The sequence below is a fragment of the Anabrus simplex genome, chromosome 7 (assembly GCF_040414725.1).
Source record: "Anabrus simplex isolate iqAnaSimp1 chromosome 7, ASM4041472v1, whole genome shotgun sequence".
Classification (NCBI taxonomy): Eukaryota; Metazoa; Arthropoda; class Insecta; order Orthoptera; family Tettigoniidae; genus Anabrus; species Anabrus simplex.
The window spans coordinates 181,325,617-181,347,551 of NC_090271.1; the positions used below are offsets into that span (position 1 = coordinate 181,325,617).

The following is a 21,935-nucleotide window of genomic DNA, read 5'->3' on the forward strand; positions in this document are numbered from 1 at the left end:
ATTCAAATTCATAGGGCCTTGTAGCGCTTCCCGATCCCTCTAGTAGACGTGCACCCTGGACCTTTAAGTGATGCAGTAGAGGTAATAATTCTGTGTGACTATTCCTTTTCTGGCCCAGCCTTTGTAAGACAGACCCTCCAGCGAGGGTAGGCGGTATCTGCCGTGTTCAGGAAACTGTGTGCTTTTGTAGTGGACGATAGTATTGTGTGTGAGTTTCAGGAATGTTTCAGACAGTACAAATACACAGTCCCCGAGCCAGGGGAAATAGCCATTTAAGGTTTAAATCTCCAATCCAGCCGGGAATCGAACCCGGGGCCCTCTGAACCAAAGGCGACTATGCTGACCGTTCAGCCAAGGAGCCGAACACAGTTGAGGTGAATTTAATTCATTTCTTTTCCTGTTTTGTTACGTTCGGTTAGATTATGTTGGCCAACATTTTTGTTACTACCGGTACTGATGCCCGCGCATGGCTGAATTCCATGTTTTTTCCTCCCTACATTTACTGTATGCTTATCAAATCATTGCTGTATATGTTTACAATGTGTATAATCTGTCATACACTTTCTACAATTGATAAAAGTGCATATCTAATTTTCTTACAATTTCCACCTTGTATTTTTAGGTTCCCTACGGCAGCGTGATATTTCCATTTTTCAATACGTTTTTACTATTCTTCTTCTTCTAAAACCTGCTTGAAAATTTGCCTTTCTCCAATATGAATAGACTTTACAGTACCACACAAACATGGACAGTTTTTAACAATTCTATAAACAAAACATCGAGGGATCGGGTTGCGCTACAATCCCCAATTCATATTTACTGTTATACTTTGTTTAGTGTATGTACGCTGAATTGATGTATAAAACGTAATACAACAGAAAGATAGAACGCCTACGTATTAAGTACGACTCTCACACCAAAGTACGTACTTCAGAGTGAAATATAAAACAAATTTCACTTACCTCTTTGCTGCAAACGTCGCAGAATATAATTTTTCCATCCGACGTGAAATGGGGAAACGCCTGTAACCAATGTTTAATTAAGGATGTCTTGGAAGCTACCACTTTCGGCATAATGCACACACTGTGCAAACGGACACACTGAAAGTTTCTCACAGAATGGAATGAAGAGTTTCGTTTCCAGCAGGTCATTGGACAGTTTCCCCCACCTCGTGACACACAGACTAAGGGACAAAGGGAGTATTCACAGCGGGAGGTTCTTAAGGAGTTCCGGGGAGTGGTAATTAGTTTACAGCTTCACATTTTGTCTGAAAAGAATTTCAAGAAAATACTATTCAAGATACTGAAAACGAGTCGGCAAATATTTAAGTTTCTCCGACTAAATTAAAAGCATTTTTAATCGATTTAGGGATAAAATATAGCAATTATAGGAATATAGCCAAACATAGGTTCTAACGCCAATTTAGGCATTTTTAGGCACTATACGACCACTGTTTCTAACCTTATAAATACATGAAACATGTAAGTACAACTTTATTTTAAGTTATCTCTTAAGGAACAAAATAGGTTTTTGCCTAAAATCCAAGGTCTACTGATAATGTTGATGTTGATCAGTTGATTATTGCAAAGTTAAAATCAGGTTTTTTATAACGGTTGAGTCCCTCAGTAGGTATTTATTCACAGTATTTATTTAGGAATGAATAGAAACATAAATGAACATTAGAACAATATATCTAAAAAATAATAGAAAACATATTAAAAGCTTCAATTTCTGTCATATAATCATTCTGAAATTAAAACATTGACCTTGGTTAAATGCTTCTGGATTCTTGTCTTGAGATAATATCAGCAGAATGATGCAATTGTAAAAATAAAAAAATAAAAAAAACGCGAATAGAAGCAAGTCGATTCCTGATGAGTAAGTAATCAGATTTTACTTCTTAATTGACGTGGCTGAAGGGGGACATCACCAATTTGGATTGGTGGACTGTTTGTCTGGTGGAAAAATCTTTGTGATTGTCAAATGGATTGAGTCTGAAGTAATGTCTGAAAGAGAAAAGATAACGGTTAATTTGAAAAGGAACCATTGTTGGAGGAGACAAAGTAGAGTAAAGAAGAAACGAAACATGAAGCTGCACGAGACTGACTCCCTGATGCACAGCGTCTGATATGTCTGTAAGCTATGAAAGCTTTGGCCGGACTGAATGCAGTGTGAGAACAGAGTCCAATAACAGGAGTGTGGACCAAGGAAGGTGTTATCCATGACCACATTGACAAAATAGGCGATGGGCTTCTACTTTATTACAGAAATGACCTAAAATGTAAGATAATTTCTACTTCTGACCCACGACTTACACTGCGACTGGAATTTATGTTTGTAGAATTAGACTGCCATGAAAAGATATTAATAGGGATTGTATACAAGCTGCCTAAAATAAGACTGATGATTTTGAAGAGGCATTAGCAAATCTTATCTCGGCATATGATGCCCTAACACTGACCTTTTGAAGCAGACTAGTGACGCGAACAATCTACTGAATTTATTTCTCGCTACAAACATGACAATTTTACCCCTCAACGCTACTTACCACGTTCATTACTCTGACCGCACAAGTCATACCTTGATTGATCTTCTTATGACAAATCCACCTCAAAAAGTAATTAAGCACGGACAGATCCCTGCTCTTGGCATCTCTTCACATGACCTATTGTATGTGTGTTATTCTACACAAATACCTAAGTACAAACCATGTTACATTACAATACGAGACTTACGACATATGGACCAGAATAAACTATGCCACGATTCATATAACTTACGTTGGGATAGTATACGTAATTTTCAAAACATTAAATCTAAAGTAAAAAAATTCAGTTCACTAGTACTGGAAATATTTGACAAGCACGCACCAAAAAAAAAACCAGGTAAGAATCACCCTCCAATCTTCCGCGTGGCTAAAGGCTGAGATAAGATCTGCTATGGCCAGTCATGACAAACTGGACAGGCGCATGACACAGATGATTTCGAGCGATACAAGATTCTTAGAAACAGAACCAAGCAGTTAATTAGGAATTCTAAATATAAATACTTTCAGGAACTGATGAGCAATAACAGCCTGAGACAAAAATGGAGTGAATTACGCACGTTAGGTGTAGGTAAAGCCGTAGAGCAACATGTACCAAGCATATCGCTAGAGGTTTTAAATGATCATTTCGCACGGCCAAGAATAGCCTCTAGCTCCTTCCCTAAAAATATACTACCCTTGTTACAACAGCAGTCTTTGTATGAGCAATTTTCTTGTAGAAGTGTCATCTCGAATGAAGTTAAAGGTGTGATATACTCTATTACATCTAATGCCACAGGTAATGATGACATTCCTATATCGCTTATTAAGGATATCTTAGGAGCTGTTCTGCCATCTTTGACATCTTGCGTCTATTTGTCAAATCACTTCAAGAACATACCTCCATTTACCACATTGGACTTTAGCATGAAATGTGTATTTTAATATGCAATTTTACTATGTTAATGTGCAATTTTACTATGTTTGTGAATATTTTAATATATTTATATATCTATATCATTTGAAATAAGTTGATCAACACGATTTTAGACCCATAGACACACTCGACACTGGATGTATATATAGCTGGCCTTTGTATTTTAAAATATGCCAAATATTACTATTTGTTGCAGCCGTTTTACTCAGCAAGGCAGAATCGTAACTTAGACTAATGTAAAAGATAATGTACAGCTGAAGATGACTCATAAGGAGTCGAAACCGGTACTGTAATATAGTAGCTTATAATAAATTTGTATTGCTTAGGTGGATATTTTCTTTTCTCTTCTGTGATACAGAAGACTAAATGTGAAGGCCTACAATATAGAAAGCTCATTACCGAGTATATACATATTTTTTTAATTTGCTTTACCTCGCACTGACACAGATAGTTCATATGGCGACGATGGGATAGGAAAGGGCTAGGAATGGGAAGGAAGCAAACGTGGCCTTAATTAACGTACAAACCCTGCATTTGCCTGGTGTGAAAATTGGAAAGCACGGAAATCCATCTTCAGGACTGCCGACAGTGGGGTTCGAATCCACTGTCTCCCGGATGCAAGCTCACAGCTGTGCGCCCCTAACCGCACGGCCAACTCGCCCGGTCGTACGGAGTATATCAGCCTGTCTGCATATTGGCGGGAAGTAGCTTCTTCTTTAGCATGCCATTCCTTTGGTTCATAAATTTTCTGATACTACTGGTACGTCACACAGTGGTTCATCATAGCATTCGAGCTATTCAATCCCTACTCTGTGGCACTGATTGGAAAGAGCTGTGTGCACACTTACATAACTAACGGCAAAGGAGTGTTCAAGGGTATCTGCGGTCTGGTCATTCCAGCACTGGGACATTGGACTGTTAGATCGGCACCTATGTTGACTTCAGTTAGAAAACCACAAAGACAGTCTTCCTGAGAATCCCGTAGCAAAGCACGGGTACATCAGCTAGTTAATGATATATATATAAGCACTTAAATTCTGAAAATTGCAAGTGTACCCAGATGATGTACAGATTTACTATCATTCACAACCGAGTGATATTGATACTGCAATTACTAAAATAAATTTTGACCTTCAACATCTTAGTCACTATGCAAATAAAAACAGTTTATTAATGAACCCAAATAAGACTCAAGTTATTATTATTGGTACCAGTAAAGACCTATATTCCCTCAAGCAACAGGACATCTACCCAATAATTTTAAACAATAAAATCATACCCTACTCTATTTCAGTGACTAACTTAGGAATTATTATTACTGAGACCCTAAATTGGACTCAACAGGTGATGAGCACATGTAATAAAGTACATAAATGCTTATATCCCCTGAAATGGTTCACTAATGTATTCTCTGTTTGACTTAAAGTGCAAATAATTCGCTCTCTTATACTACCTATATTTGACTACTGTGACCCTGTGGACTGAAATAACCTGCGACAGTAACAAGAAACTGGACCGGAGCCTGAACAGCTACATATGATATATCTTTAATCTGCGATACAATGCTTATATATCACCTTATTATAAGGAGCTGTCGTGGCTTCGAGTGCACCAGCGCCGTGAACTTCACATGCTATCACTTCTGCACAAAGTTCTTTCCACTAATACTCTCGACTATCTGTCTTCATCTTTTTGTTACCTCTCATTCTATCATGAACACAATGTAAGATCTGGCTCCTCTCTTGCCATACCTGAAAACTGCACTGCTTTGTACAACTGCTCCTACATAATCTCTGTGTCTAGGTCATGGAATTCGCTACCTGCAAACATCAGAGACAATCCTTCTTATCGCAAATTTATAGTGGCTTGCCGTGAGCATTTGCTGGGTAGATGGCGCTGACTTGCTGGATAATTGTTGAGTGAATGAAGGAATGAATGAGATGAATAAATGGATTATTGTAGTTACATCATTTAAGTGTACGTTATTTTGTGTATTTTAAAATTAAGGATTCTTTCATTATTATTATTATTATTATTATTATTATTATTATTATTATTATTATTATTATTATTATTATTATTATTATTATTACTACTACTACTATTGCTATTAATATTATTTGTATTCAAAATTATAAATTATGTAAATGTATACTCATCTAGTGGTTAAGTGTAAGAGAGGGCCTTGAGCCCTAACTTCGCCACCAATAAAGGCATTATCTACTACTACTACTACTACTAAAAGCAAAGCAAAGTCATCTCCGTACAGGCCATGAAGGCCCTTGGAGGTGTGGAATGTAAAGGCTTCCACTATTCATAACCTCGGCACTTGGTGGGGTAGAGTGGTTGTTCTCTTGAACCCATTTTCCTTCTCGTGATGCATTGTTATATTTTTGGAATTTTAAAATTGTACAGTAGTGGTAAGCTTTTACTAAGAACAGCTACCTTCTTGAAATATAATTTGATTTGCTTTTACAGTAATTTTGCACTCTTTTTTTTTCCTTCCATTTATTCCCAATTGTTTCTTTTACCTATGTTGCAGAGACCTACAGCTAAAGAATTGCTCAAGTTCCCCTTCATCAGAAAAGCAAAGAAGAATTCTTACTTAATTGACCTTATTGACAGGTATAAGAAGTGGAAATCACAGCGAAGTGAAGAAAGTGAAACAGAATCAGAAAACTCAGATTCGTGAGTACTTGTCTGTAACTATTGAATTACTCCAATTTAATATCATGGTTATAGATTTATGTTTGTGCTTTTTAAAGTTAAAGTGAAAAACAAACTAATGACACATAACGAGCAGTTGTTATTATCCATCCTGTTCATATTCTAGTTTTCTTGTAACCATTCTGAACTCGTCCACCTTCCATCTATATGTATAAGAATATGTCCTGACTGACTGACTCATTCATCATCGCCAAGCCAAAACTACTGGACATAAAGAAATGAAATTTTGAAGATACATTCATATTACAATGTAGGTGCTCGCTAAGGGAGGATTTTTGGATATTCCGTTGCCAAGGGGGTGAAAAGTGGGGTGAATTTTTAAAATGAGTGTATCTATATCTCAAAACTTTAAAAGTTTGGCATTTAGAATCTCCTTTAAATAAAGAAACACGTATTTTTTTTGTTTTCGGAAAATCCCACTAGGAGGAGTGAAAAAGGAGTTGAATGCATTTAATGAGGATAATAATATCCGAGAAACTGAAGATATTACAGACCTGAAAATTGGTATTTGGAATCTCCTTTAAAAATAAAGAAACATATTTTTTTATTTTTGGAAAATCCAATTAATGGGGGTTAAACAGGAGTGACAAATGGGGTGAATTTTTAGAAAGACTATATCTACAGTATATCTCAGAAACATAAAATGTTACAGACGTAAAAATTGGAATTTGGAATCTCCTGTGAAAGTAAAGAAACATAGGTGATTTGTTTTCGGAAACTCCACTTAAGGGGAACTAAAAAGCGAGTGAAATTTTAAAATGAGCATGTCCACAGTATATCTCAAAAATTTAACATGTTACAGAAGTGAAAAATGGTATTTTTAATCTCTGTTAAAAATAAAGAAACATGTTTTTGTTTTTTTGGAAAACCACTTGGTTGGGGGGTATAAATGACTGAAAATAGGGTTGAATTATTTTTATTAGGATACTGATATCTCAAAAACTGAAGATGTTACAGATGTGAAAATTGGTATTTGGAATCTCCATTAACCCATGAGAACTCGCACTGATATTTTTTCGCCAGAATTCGCACGCGGTCTTTTCAACCGCACATAATCCATGGGCCATTATTTAATGCACAAATTATTTTTTCGAGCACAATACACCGAAATGTCATATCATAGCTTTATCACACAAATGTATGTCTAATCAGCTGAGAAAATATTCTACAAGACACAAAATAAAGATATATTCATTTCAATTGACTACTTTGAACATCTGTCCGTCAGAACTTATGGCTACCGATGTTTAAAAATTGAGCTCTGGAAATGTAAAATGCAAACAATAATAAACATTAAAGAATGAAAACCCACTCAAGTCCCAATGCACAAGTCATTAGTAATTTTCATCACCTATGGCTGCTTCAAAACAAATCTCTGAACTTAACACTGAGTGCAATACAGGAAAACCGTTCAGAACTTGCCAGATCTCACAAATGCTGAAGAATTTAGTCATCATCCCCCTCCTCCTGTACGATTTCAACACTTTTCTCTACGCACTGGACACATGATGGCCATGTGTGCTCTTTACATATGAAACGTGAACATGAAACGCATTTAGTTTTGGTTTTCCGATTCTTCTTTCTGTCACAATAAGCACAGCGACCATTGTCTGTCTGATTTAAAGTTTGGTGACGTTGGTCCTCTTTTTCAATACCCAAAATGCTACGCAAACGCATCTTTACATCAGGAGCAATGCAGTCATTCAATGCACGATAAATCATGTAACCATTTCGTAGCTTCATTGAGAGCTCCTTCAAATATTTCCGGCGATTTATGCCATTTCCATTAGGCCTGTCTCTAAAAATAATAAAACTGTTGATGGCAGCAATGTTCAAAAGCATGTAGAATAATGTTAGGAGCCAGCGATTGCTGATTCTAGCGACAGAATATTCAGACTGCATCCTGTCTATGACATTAACGCCCCCTTTCGTGAGGTTATAAAAAGTAAGCATCTCGGCTTTGTTCGCTTCTCCTGAATCTGGGTCTATGTTATCTCCTTCGTGCATCGTAGAAACAAGAAGTACATTTTTGTTTTTTCTTGGTACATATGAGAGAAGTGTTTGCTGTCCTCTATACGCAGACAGGCTAGTATTCGCTTTACGAGGCTTGGTTTGAACAAGAACTGGAGGAATTTGTGGTTTATTTTTCTTCATTGTTCCCATGATTGTAAGATTGTGATCTTGAGCAATGATTCGGCTAATGGTACTGAGGTGTACCAATTGTCTATGGTAATATTGCGTCCAGACCCGGAAATTGGTTGAACTAGCCGCTCGACTACACTTTTGCCACTGTTGTCAACTTGGTAAGGCCCTTACGGTTGTTTTCCTACATAAACTTCCAATTTATACATATGAAATGTTCTGACATCTACCATGGAAAATACTTTGATGCCATATTTATCCGGCTTATTTGGATTATATTGCATGAATGGGCAACAACCACGAAACCCCTGTAACATCTCATCAATTGTGAGATATTCACTAAGTGAATAATATTTCATGCATCTGGTCACAAAGCCCTCAAATATCTTCCTGATGTGAGTTAATTTATCAATTATCACCCTATTACCTCGATCATTTATATCATCAAACCTGAGTGCACGTAAGATAAACTGGAATCGTGTTCTGGACATTGTTAGGCGAAAAGCTTCAACACCCGTCCCATCTGTAGCCCATAAGTCCTTCAAGTTCAAATGTCAAATAAAGAAGGCCAATCACAGCCTTGAGTTCTACAATATTTGTATTGGCAGCATCACGTGGCCAGCTATAGTTAGTCCGATTTTTGTCAATCAATACATTAGTATATGCTACAATTTCCTCCAGTACACTGTCAGGGAAATACAACTGCCAGGCTTCTAATGAAGATTGGACATGTCTTGCCTCCCTTATTACACCTGGTAAATGAGAAGGTTTCACTATATTCCGTTTTCTTTTATGGCCTGTTTTACACATTACATGAGCATCCCACTTTATTTTATTATCCTTACCAAGCAGATGTGGTACTTGATCAGGCTCCACGCAAGGATTGTCTATATCTTCAGATTCACCAGACTCCTCACTTTCCGTATCATGTTCACTTTCATTCACTGAATGATTCTTGTCATCAGATGCTGTAGTGTCATCAAACGGTTCGCAATCACTATCGTCATCTTCAAACAAATTGCGCCTTGTAGTATGCTGTTGTCGTTGAAGAGCTCGGTTCACTGATTCTTCTTTTTCTACGCTTCGTAGAAGTTGATCAGTCCTCTCCATTTCCTTCGGATCCATGTTTTCTAACACGAAACATAACACTACACTCGGAAAGAACTATTAAGACTCGCAGTACGGAACACAAACAAAAGAACAACGCCAAACGCCAGGCCTCGCGCGCGGTGGAAAAGACCGCAACTTCTGTCGAGGTCAGAGTTTCTTCCTCCCGGTAACAATGGACAACAAATTTAGATTAACTGTTACTGCACTAGCGTTGTCAACTCTCCAGTGGAGGATAAGAGAAGCAAGAGCAAAACGAGATGTAAGTTCATTGCAGATTACAAGTGAATAAATCAATGTGCGGTCGAAAAGACCACGCGGCAGGGCCTCGCGGGTTAAAAATAAAGAAATATGTATTTATTGTTTTCGGAAATCCACTTAAAGGTGGGTTGGGGGGGGGGAATTGAAAAATTAATTGAATTATTAGTATGAAGATGCTATTATCTCAAAAATGAAAGATGTTGCAGGCATGAAAATTGGTATTTGGAATCTGCTTGATTTTGGAAAATCCAATTAAAAATTTAAGCACATTTGAAATAAACGATAGGAATGATATTGACCGAGCAATTGTTCACCTCTATAATAAGGTCTACAGTATAATGCACGGAAGTATATCATTCGTATCGCCAGAAATCCTGCGTACTTGCCTACACGCGACAATGGTGCTGGTCACATTGTCAGCAATGACAATGTCAGTAGATGTAATTTACCGCCAAGTAGTGGTCTTGCATCTTGCTGCGGGGTCCAGAACATTAATAATAATAATAATAATAATAATAATAATAATAATAATAATAATAATAATAATAATAATAATCTCATTGAAAAGATAGAACAAAACTTTAGGAAGAATGAAAGCAGAGAGTGCCGGGCTGAGTGGCTCAGACGGTTAAGGCGCTGGCCTTCTAACCCCAACTTGGCAGGTTCGATCCTGGCTCAGTCCGGTGGTATCTGAAGGTGCTCAAATACGACAGCCCCGTGTCGGTAGATTTACGGGCACGTAAAAGAACTCCTGCGGGACTAAATTCCGGCACCTCGGCGTCTCCGAAGACCTTAAAAAGTAGTTAGTGGGACGTAAAACAAATAACATTATTATGAAAGCAGAGAGTACTACAGAGCCTTCAAACGCAAACTCACTGGCTATAAACCGCCATCTCTATGCATTGAGCGAAAGGAAGGCACACTGGCGACGTCAAATGAAGAAAATTGCAGCATTCTGGCAGATTACTTCAAGAATTTACTTAATTGCTCTAAACCGCAAAGCTCCATTGAGACCAAGGAACCCTTACTCAGGTACCCAGATTCCAGACCACCCGACAGAGATGAAATCAAGCGCCACATTGCCCGTCTCAAAAATAACAAAGCGCCGGGGGGAAGACTCGGTAGTAGCAGAACTATGGAAATTTGCCCCAGAGGAAGCAAATAGAAGAAATCTGGAACAAGGAGACCCTACCCGAAGATTGGAAAATAGCTTTGATCCATCCATTACACAAAAAAGGCAACATGAAGAACATCAACAACTACAGAGGAATATCTTTGCTACCCATGACTTACAAAATTCTATCACTTGCCATCCTGGAGCGTTTGGAAGCACAAGTCGAACATCAAATAGGAGAATACCATGGAGGGTTCAGAAAAGGTCGCTCAACAGCTGAACAGATCCAAAATCTCAAAACGGTCATCAGATATTGTACACTAAGGTCCAAGCAGTATGTGTCTGTCTTTGTGGACTTTAAGAAAGCGTACGACTCCATTGACCGGGAAGTCCTGCTAAACATCTTAAATGAATTTGGAGTTGATTTGAAACTGCTGGCATTAATTAGAGCCACCCTGACCGATACAAAATCCAAGGTGAAGTTCCACGGATGTCTCTCGCATTCCTTTGACATCAAAACAGGAGTCCGACAAGGTGATGGGCTATCCCCGATACTCTTCAACTGTGTTCTTGAAAAGATCATCAGAACCTGGCGGGTGAGATTACAGGAAACCAACTACAGTCCATTGAGAATAGGAACGAAATCCAAGGGGATTGCAACAGACTGCTTAGCATTTGCCGATGATATTGCTGTTCTCTCAAACGACATAGAAACCGCTAGAGCTGAAGTTGAAATTTTAAAGGAAATTGCCGAACAAACTGGTTTGCAGATATCGTTTGAGAAAACAGAAGTAATGACTAACATCAAAGAGGCTCCACCAAAACTCCATACAAAATACGCGGACATCACCCGAGTAGACAAATTGAAATACCTGGGTGAGATCATCATGAAAAATGGACTGGACAAAGAAGCACTTAAGGAGCGAGTACGCAAACTGGAAATAGCCTACCAAACATCCCGCACAATCTACAACAAAAAATGCCTTTCCCAAAACACCAAGATACGTCACTATGAAACAGTTCTGAAGCCAGTAGTTCTATATGCAGCCGAAACCCTGTCTCTAAATGCCAACAAAGGACTCCTTGAAGAACTGGAGAAAAGAGAACACAAAATTGTGAGAGGAATCTTGGGATCAAAGTACAGAAATGAAATCCATTAAAAGAGATCCAACAAGGAAGTCTACAGCAAAATAGAGAAAATTACCAACACAATCAGAAAAAGACGGGCACGATTTTACGGTCATCTGAAAAGAATGGACGGAAGAAAGTTAACTAAAGAAATCTTTCACTTTTTTGATTCAAACCCCAAAACCACAATTCCCTGGTTTAGAAATACCAAAGAAGACCTGCAAATGCTACATATCTCAGCTGAAGACACCCTTAACAGAGATCTCTTCCGCAAGAAAATATTGACGAACGGGCTAAACCGAGACGAGCAACCGAAGAGAAGACACGGTGCCCCTTGGACAGAGGAGCGTAAGCAGGCCCACTCACAAAGAATGAGGAAAATTTGGGCTCTAAAGAAGGCCAAGTTCAGTGTCAAATGCAACAAGACTTAACATGGTCCTTGATGGCCCCAGCAAATTATATAATAATAATAATAATAATAATAATAATAATAATAATAATAATAATAATAATAATAATAATAATAATAATAATAACAACCCAAATTCAACTAATATCACCCTCCCTAAAATAATAATAATAATAATAATAATAATAATAATAATAATAATAATAATAATAATAATAATAATAATAATGTTCTGGACTGTTGTCAAAATGTGTGGACCGCGCTGGAAACAGGTCCTGGCCGGGTAAGGACTATGAATGCATTCCGGCCGCAGGTTCATTACCCCCAAGGCATCCAAGATGACACCACGCCGGATCTCCTCAAGGATTTGATCCATATTAAAAATGCTTATAGGAAAAGATGGCAAAGATTTAGGGACCCTATTGACTGGGCGGAATACCTCCAGCTAGCCCAGCAAGTACAAAATCGATTGCTGAAAAGAAAGATTGAAAAAGGGGGGGAACTTTGCCATAATCTCTGAGAAAATGGGTCATATCGTGAATTTTGGCAGAGTCTCTCAGAATACGAGTCATATCATTAATTTTGGCAGATTATATATAAAGTGTTAAGCATTCAATTACAAATTTCAGTATAGTACCGTAGCGAAGCACGGATATCTTGCTAGTAAGTAAATAAATAAGGTTGTGAAGATCAAGAATCCTGCTGAAAGTCAAATAATGTTAATAAAATTTCACCATAGAAATTCACAGTAGAAAAGAAAAACATGAACAAAATTTAGAATAATTACACATCATAAACCAATATTAAACAAGGTTAAAATACACAATAATTAAACGGCAGGATGTGGGAAGCGGAAAGAATCCTGAGGCGTGTGATGGTAGCTTTTCATGAACTTGAAACATTTGACAAATGGTCATTTTCTTAAGAGCACTATTTAAGAAACATATTTAAAATAAAAAGGAAAGACTTGCATAGCATCGAAAACAGAGTGACACAACCTGAAAAGGTTATTTAAAATTTTCAAAACAAATATAAAAAAATACTTCTCAGCCATACAGAGTGGAGAATGATACCTGGTGCTAATAGCACCAACCTACAACTTATTCTGCATTGAAACAGGGGGCTAATCCCATATCTATTAAAAATAAGATACATGAACGAAAAGTCAAAACATTTAGTTTACATTACAAGGAACCTTAAAAGGTATGGTCAAGTGTTCCACCTTCACAATACTAAGTTTAAAAAAATATAATTAAATAATATTTAAAAAATAATGGAACATGTTTCATCTATCTTGTAGACATAATCAGCCAAAAAGTTTTAAGATTAAGCACAAAGGACAAGGACAAGAATACATTAAAAATAATTCGGACTGCCGAATGCATCAGTTAAAATGTTGAAGAATATGCTGGAATGTTCTAAGCACAACACTTGAATACTGTTAAAAGTGAAAATTAAAATATTGTACACATGAGATGGTTCAATAAAATTGGTAATAGAGTCCTTCTTAACGTGATGATGCTATGTTGACATACAGTTTGCCGATGCGTCGGTAGAAACTTGGTGGTATGGAGCACAATGTTTAGTTCCAGTAGAATGAAGACGATTGATAAACATATGTTAAACATGAGGTCCAGTAAAATGGTATTGAGTTCGTCTTGTTGGCGTGTTGATGTTAACAATTCTTGATAAAAAAAGTAGCCAGAATATCTGATCATGATTTCATAAGTGGAATGTGCAGTGGAGTGCCGTTCTCGACTACCCAAGAATGGCTAGCTCAGCGTGCATGGATAGGGACTGCTAGTGCTGGGAATTAGGTCTAATAGCATTACAATATTGCAGGATATCAGATGTGTTCTGCTGACACATGTCCATAAGACTCATCATCATCATCATCATCATCATCATCATCATCATTTCCTTTTATCCAGCTGTAGCCGGGTAGGGGCAAATATGGTTCCTCTCCACTTTCTTCGGTCTTTCCACCACTCCTCCTCCAACACTGTGTCCCAGTCCAGGTTTCTTTCTATAATGCTGCGTTGGATGGTATCCTTCCATCTCAATCGTGGTCGTCCACGGCCTCTCCTTCCTTGTTTAGTGTTAAGTATGTTATTTTTTGTTTTTATTTACAGGGAAGAGTCAAAACAAGATAGTGACTTGGATGAACCTTGGATTATGACAGTCAAAGGTCCTCATGCCATCAAACCACCAAGTGATGATTCAATCAACCACAAAATTCCACAGAAAGTTCAGAATGGATCCGGACCTCCTCAAACGAAATCGCCGCCTAAGGATTCAAATTTAAACTGTTACCGAAGTGATAAAGCAGCCCCGGTGAGAGTCAGGTGTTAAAATACAGTTTATTAACTGTTTTTATTGTAGTTGAAGACATGGCTTTGATTTTTAAGAATATTTGACATGTTGAGCTTATTGGGCTTAATTTGCATATTATTTTTAATTTGAGAAATTTGACAGAAATGTCTATACTTTGTGGGCACAAAACACTGGTGCTGCATTGGATTATGAAAATAATAACTTGATGTTCTAAATCCTGTAGAGTTGACCTATAATAAAAATCTGTATTTTAAGAATTTATCTACAAATACTATTAAGCTTGGTTTTTTTTTTTTATAATTCAGATGAAATTTTCATTGATTTAGAGAATCAATTAAAAATTCATAGCTAGGGTAAACTTCTTACACTTGGCACCTAATGAATTTGTTGTTTGTTTATTTTCTTCCATGTTAGTCGAGGCCGCATTCAGCAACTCCTACTGTCCCTGCAGACAACCGAAAGGAGCGTGAGAGCAAGGAACCTCATAACCGGGATAAGCGCAGTTCCAAAGATGTCACTCCATTAGATCATCGAGGGGATCATATGGACGGTGTAGAGAAGAAATCAGCTCGAAGAAGTGTGGAGTCTGAACCTAGAGGACGAGGCGATGTTAACACAAACTCGAATAGTAACACTAATAGCAACAGCAACAGTAATAGTGGGAGCAGCAAGCCCAGCCACCCGCGGTCTCCATGTCTTGCCAGCACCATCTACCCTCTTATCTCAGAGGTATGACACATATCATTCAATTAAAAGTATGGGAACAGAAGTATCTTCTTTAAATAAAATTACTTTATAATTAAAATATATCGATAATTACAGAGAGCTTATTTAGCCTGCCTGGTGGTGATGATTATTACGACACAGTGGTTAGCCAGTTCGAGTCCCGTTGGTGGAAAAAAAATTCACCATCAGAATGTTGGCCAGCTGGGTAGGAGAGGTGGTGGTATATAATTTCTAATCACTAGATTGCGTACCAAAAGCTTGGATTCAGTTCCAAACCTCTCCGCAGTTCTCATATGGAGTGAGGGTATATGACACTGTTAATAGCGATGAAGTCTTGAGCAGACCCGTTGGTGCTATTCAACAGGAATAGGTTACGTGCCAGAACAGGGGGGTTTCACCTTCTCCCTTCCTTCTGTCATCATCTATCATGCCATTCATTTCATCTCATTAACTCCTCTGATGAAGTTTACATCAGGAAAGGCATCCAGTTGGAAATGTTCACTACGAAGATCCCTCTCCAGTGTTCTCTCTAGGACCTTTTTAATGGGCGCACCACCCTGCTGTTTTTACAGACTGCCCGGCTAATATAACCTATATATGTGCTAGTTACACAATATTAATAAATATTTGAGTCATTGGGTGCTCCAAATTAACATGAAAATACTGTAAAACTGTTAATTTAAATGATAAATCATTATTGTCGGCATAATTGCATCAACTACATCGGAGATCAAATGTTTAGCTTGACCACCACGTAGTGTCCTGCGCGAGTGGGGGTCTGGATTAGCATGGAATCGCACGTGAGCCCTCTATTCTGCATGATGTCACAAATCTGTATGGCAGTCCACATATCCACAGCAACCGAGTTGTAGGCTTAAGTCTGCTGTTACACGATTTGGAACGAGCAATAGAATACTAGAAGTTCAAAATACTCTGTTATCTTGTTCATGATAACTCTAAAATAGTTCAATTTTGCAGCTAATGTTTACCTGTCTGATATTATTGTTAATGCCCTGAGGGGAATGAATTGACATTTTTGCATATGGAAGTTATACGTAGTATTCCCTGCCCAGCTACTCATTCCTGCCACCCGGCTGACAAAATATTTCTGAGGAGAACACTGACCTTGCTTCATACCTAACTATGTAGAGAAACAGGACAGGGGTAGGCCATACATTACAGAGAGTTAACTTTTGTAATACTATGAAATACGTAAGAATCTGTGGCTTAGGTGGCAGCGCACCAGCCTCTCACTGCTGGGTACCATTGTCAAATCCTGGTCACTCCATGTGAGACTTGAGCTGGACAAAGCGGAGGCGGGACAGGTTTTTCTCCGGGTACTCCGGTTTTCCCTGTCATATTTCATTCCAGCAACTCTATCCAGTATCGTTTCATTTCATCTATCAGTCATTAATCATTGCCTCAGAGGAGTGCAACAGGCCTCAGCAATCGGCACAGTTCCCGTCCTCGCCGCTAAATGGGGCCTTCATTCATTCCATTCCTAACCTGGTCGAATGACTAGGAAACAGGCTGTGGTTTTTCATTTTTCACTGTTAAATACAAGACCACATCTTCTTTCTCTCAGAAGTACTGTAATTTCTCAATCTATCATATTGTTGTTTGGGTCGTCAGTCCTTGAACTGTTTTGATGCAGCTCACCATGCCACCATGCCTTTCATTTCTACACGTCTGCTGTTTTCAACATGTAGTGTAATCTGTCATGTTTATGTTGTGGTCTGTGCCTTCTGTTCTTACCACCTACGCTTCTTCACAAATTAACTGAACGAGTCTTGGATGTTTCAAGATGTTTCCTATCATCATATTACTTCTTCTGGTTGATGTTTGACAAGTTGTTCTCTCACCAACTCAATTTAGTATCTCTTCATTATTGATCTGATCTACCCATCTCACCATCAGCTTTCTTCTGTAACATCACATTTCAAAAGTTTCTATCCTTCTCCTTTGTGAGCTAGTTATTGCCCGCGTTTCACTTCCATACAATGCCGCACTCCAGAGGAAAGTCTTCAGATGTTTGAAGTAAACAAATTTTTTTTAAGAAAGGCCTTCCTTGCTTGTGCTAGTCTACATTTGATGTCCTTCTAACTTCCACCATCATTAGTTATTCTACTACCCAAGTAACAATATTCATCTACTCCCTGTACGAATTCATTTCCTAATCTAACATTCTTTTATCATCATCTGACTTCATTCAACTGCATTCCATTACATTTGTTTTTTATTTATTTTTGTTATTTACTCCTCCAAGACTGTGTCTATACCATTCAGCAATTTCTCCAGATCTTCTGCAGACTCGATAAAGTAACAATATCATCAGTAAATGTCAGAGTTTTAGTTTCTTCTCTTTGGATTGTTATTCCTTCTCCAAATTCCTCTTTGATTTCCTTTACTGCCTATTCTGTATTCAACATTAAAAAGAAAACTGCATCCGTACTTCACTCCTTTCTGGAATTCCTCTCCTTTTCGTAGCCCTCTATTTTTATCACTGCAGAATGAATTTTATACAGATTGTAGATGAACCTTCTTTCAAGGTATAGGATCCTGATTACCTTCAGAATCTCAAATAGCTTGGTCCAGTCAATGTTTTGAATGCCTTTTCTAGATCTACGAATACCTTGTCTGTGGGTTTGTCCTTCTATCCCTTAAGATCAGTGGTAAAGTCAATATTGCTTTGCATGTTCCTACACTTCTTCTGCAGCCAAACTTATCTTCTCCCAACTCAGCTTAAACTTATCTCTCCATTCTTCTGTAAATAATACGTGGTAAAATTTTGCAAGCTTGGGATACAAAACTAATGGTGTGGTAGTTCATGCTTGTCAGCTTTCTTGGGAATAGATATAACAACATTCTTACTAAAATTAGGTGGCACTTCTTCTGTACCATACATCTTTCACACGTAGTGGAATATCCTCATCATGTCATTTTCTCCTATGACAGTTGGTAATCTGAGGGTATAACATCAGTTCCAGGAGACTTGTTCCTATTTCTGTCTCTCAGTGCTCTGTCAAATTCTGACCTCAAAATTGAGTGTCCCATTTCATCATCATCATCATCATCATCATCATCATCAGTCTCTTCTCTTTCCAGAACCATATCATCTACTTCTTTCTCTTGATCCAATTGTTGAATATGTTGATGCCTTCTTTCTGCTTTGTCATCTTTCCCTAGAAGTGGTGTTTCATCTGAGCTCTTTAACATTATGCGCCCGCCGGTAGTAATAATAGTACCATGCGGCGTGTGCCTGAGTATCACTATTAGTAATACTACTACCACAAAATTAGAAATTCATTCACGCTATCGAATTAGTTGTTGCCTTAGCGTGTTGTCGGTTTTCTTTACTATTGTTAGTTAGTGTTATCGATCGATAGTGATTGATGGTGCAACGTAGGGACAATGTTTCGTAGCCAGTGTGCACTCAGCTAGATCTTACCTAATTGCTAACATATGTACTCCTCACATGCTCCAGTTAGTTAAGTTCAAATTTACGCGCGTGTGTTTTCTAGTGATGGATTATATGACTCCACAATTTTAGAATAAAAATGTAGCCGATTGATACTGTATATTGAGATATAGATCCCGGACCTAGTACAAGTAAAGGAAATCCTATGCGATCATACAGCCCGTGGATAAGTGAACAGATAATTATGGAACTTGTAAACTATTCAGATTCTGATCTGTACGAAAGTGATTGTGAAGAAGAAAATGAAAACAGTTAAGCCTGTCAGGATGATGAATCATGAGATTCGATCACCAGACAGGTCACAAAAAGACGAAGGGAGGTGAGAAGCATGGGAACACAATGGAAACAACATACTGTGCCTGTGAACAGGCCCTTTTTTTTCTGGCCCACCAGGACTGAATGCTAATAACCTTGGGATTTCTGGAGAATCTTCACCTCTAGATTTCTCTGGTATATTTTGTGACAGTAATATACTGAATGTTATCTGAGTGGAAAGTAACAGATATGTCCTACAGCAAACAAATCTAAAGAAGCAAGAAGGCCCTTTGAAACCTAAATCAGTGTATGCGCAGTGGAAACCAGTGACATTGTATGGACTAAAGTTATTGTTTTGCAGTAGTGATTCATATGTGTTTGATTCATAAACCTTTTATCCGGGACTACTGGAGCACAACACCAATTCTAAAAACTGACAACGCAAAGTCCATCGGAATATCAATAGACTGATTTCTTGCTATTCTGACAATGTTGCATTTGAACAACAATGATAAGCAGAAACAAAGGGACCATCCAGGCTACGATCCTCTCTTCAACAAGTTTCCTGAATTGTTACTCACCTTATGAATCACTGACAATCAATGAAGCAGTATGTCCATTTCAGGGACGTATATACTTTCATGTGTTCATTAGAGGAAAGTCACAGAAGTCTTTCAACTCTGTGAAGTGAGGAGTAGTTATGTGTGCAACATTGGAAGTGTATTCTGGGGCCCATGTCACAGTGGAGGATTACAATTCTTCCTTCAGTGGTTTGGACAGACTGTGCGAACCAGTAAAAAATTGGGGGGCACACATTGTACAGTATATGGACAGATGGTTTTCAAGCACCACCTTTTATGATTATCTGTGGGACTGTCAGAGTTTGCGAAAAAACTGAAAAAAGGTGAAAAAATTTCATTGCAGAGAGAACACCTAGCAATAAAGCGGTGAGATGTACAGGACGTGTACATGCTGAACACTGCACATGATGATGACATGACTGAAGTAACCGCAGCAAGAGGGAGCTATGAGAAATCCAAACCATCAGCAGTAGTGGAATATAACAAATTCAAAATTGGTCTAACCAATTGCTGGTATATTATGCATTCACGAGGAAGCCGATCAAGTGGTGGAAAAAATTATTCTTGCATCTATTTGATCTTGCCATAGTGAACGCCTCTGTACTGTACCATAAAGCTTGTTCACAAACACTTCCCCTGTCAAAATTTTGTGAACATTCAGAGGATGATTTGTTGAGTAGTGTTGGAGCTGAAATTACTGAAGAATCACGAACATTAACTGCAGGAAGGCTAGTAGGTAGAAATCATTTTCCACACAGAATACCTGCAGTGGGCGCAAAGAAGGAAGGACACGCACAGTGTACATGCAAGGTCTGCTACGACAAGTCCAAACACAACACCAGCCATGCTGTGAAGAAATTGACAACCGTATATTGCTGTAAATATGACATAGTTCTTTGCATGGGAGAATGTTTTGAGTGTTACACCAAAGCTAGGTATTGGGAATAACAATGTGTAATTCTATCGAGCTTGCATTTATCCGGGTTAATTGGATATGGACCTTGCTTGATAGGTGAGGAAGAGCTACATTTAGTGGTGTGCATTGCCATGGTAGTCCGTCCTATTTTATTGATGATGACTTCCAGAAAGTTCTTTAAGGTGTGTCTCAGCTCCCCTTCTTCACTCGGTCAAAGATGTGTTAACTGGATATATCCCAGGTTTATGTCAACTTCCATATCCTTGTGAGTCCGGAGATTTCCATTGTGCCAGGCGACCCTCAGACGTCTGTCTTTTCCCAAAAAGATTTCATGAGCTGCATAGTCTAGGATCACCTTGTATTCCACCAGAAAGTCATGTCCTAATATGATGTCAAGTATCAGGTTCTGAATCACTGCAACATCAATTACAATAGGCATGTTCATGCATTTAGCGGTTAGGTTAGTCGGTCCTTGGATGGAATAGGTTACCCCGTCCGCTGCCCGCTACCCTTCCAAGGTGGTGAGACTTCATAGGCGGTAGGAATCTGGCGACAGTACTGTTGACTAATGAATGGCTTGCTTGGCTGTCGAGTATGGCTGAAAAATTCTCGTTGCCAATCCTTAAGATGATAGCTGTAAGGGGTTGGCCTTTCCTACTCACTATCTGACCAATCCCTCTCCTGCTTGATCAGGGTTGCTCGTCTGTCAGTTCTTGAGACACCTTCCTGTTCTTGGTCCCATCCCCCCTTAATTCAGAATGGGCTGGACCTAGTTTCTCCAACGTCACGGTTGGGCACATGTTCTTCAGGTGTCCCGCTCTTCCACACTGGTAGCACTTCCTAACTGCGCTGGTCTCTTCTGTAGCTTTTTGCCTGTGTACCTCCTCCAGCTGGGCGATGATTCTGTGTAGATTATCAAAGGATCTGGATTGTGATACTTTTACTAGGGCCGAATCTTATCGTAGAGTAGCTCTGTGATATCTGGTAAGATCTTGTTTTTACTTCCTTCCGGGTGCAGACGCTTGAAGAGTTGGTACTTCTGCAGGACAAAGGCGCTAGCTCTCATGCCAGTGGGTTGTTCCTCAGTCAGTAGCTTCTTTTTCATGGAGCTCTTCACCCCTTTGGAATTAAACCTAGCGAGGAATTTCCACTTGAAGTTCGTCCAGTTTAGATTTAGTCCCGTCAAGTTGTTCCACCAAGTAGCGGCTTGGCCCTTTAATCGCGGTGTGATGAGTTGCACGAAGATGTCCTCTGGTTAATTAGTCCTTCCCAATAGATTGACCGATCCCTCGTCGA

The 21,935-nt window shown here is 38.6% G+C and overlaps 1 protein-coding gene across 1 annotated transcript in view; it reads left to right on the forward strand.

Moving 5' to 3' along the window:
- Positions 1–21,935, forward strand: part of GckIII (Germinal centre kinase III) — a 488,327-nt gene that overhangs the window by 428,703 nt on the left and 37,689 nt on the right. Inside the window, exons 6-8 of the mRNA XM_067151485.2 lie at positions 6,004–6,149; positions 14,482–14,683; positions 15,098–15,412. Of these exons, the coding sequence (XP_067007586.1) occupies positions 6,004–6,149; positions 14,482–14,683; positions 15,098–15,412 (663 nt within the window). The remainder of the gene's footprint in view (positions 1–6,003; positions 6,150–14,481; positions 14,684–15,097; positions 15,413–21,935) is intronic.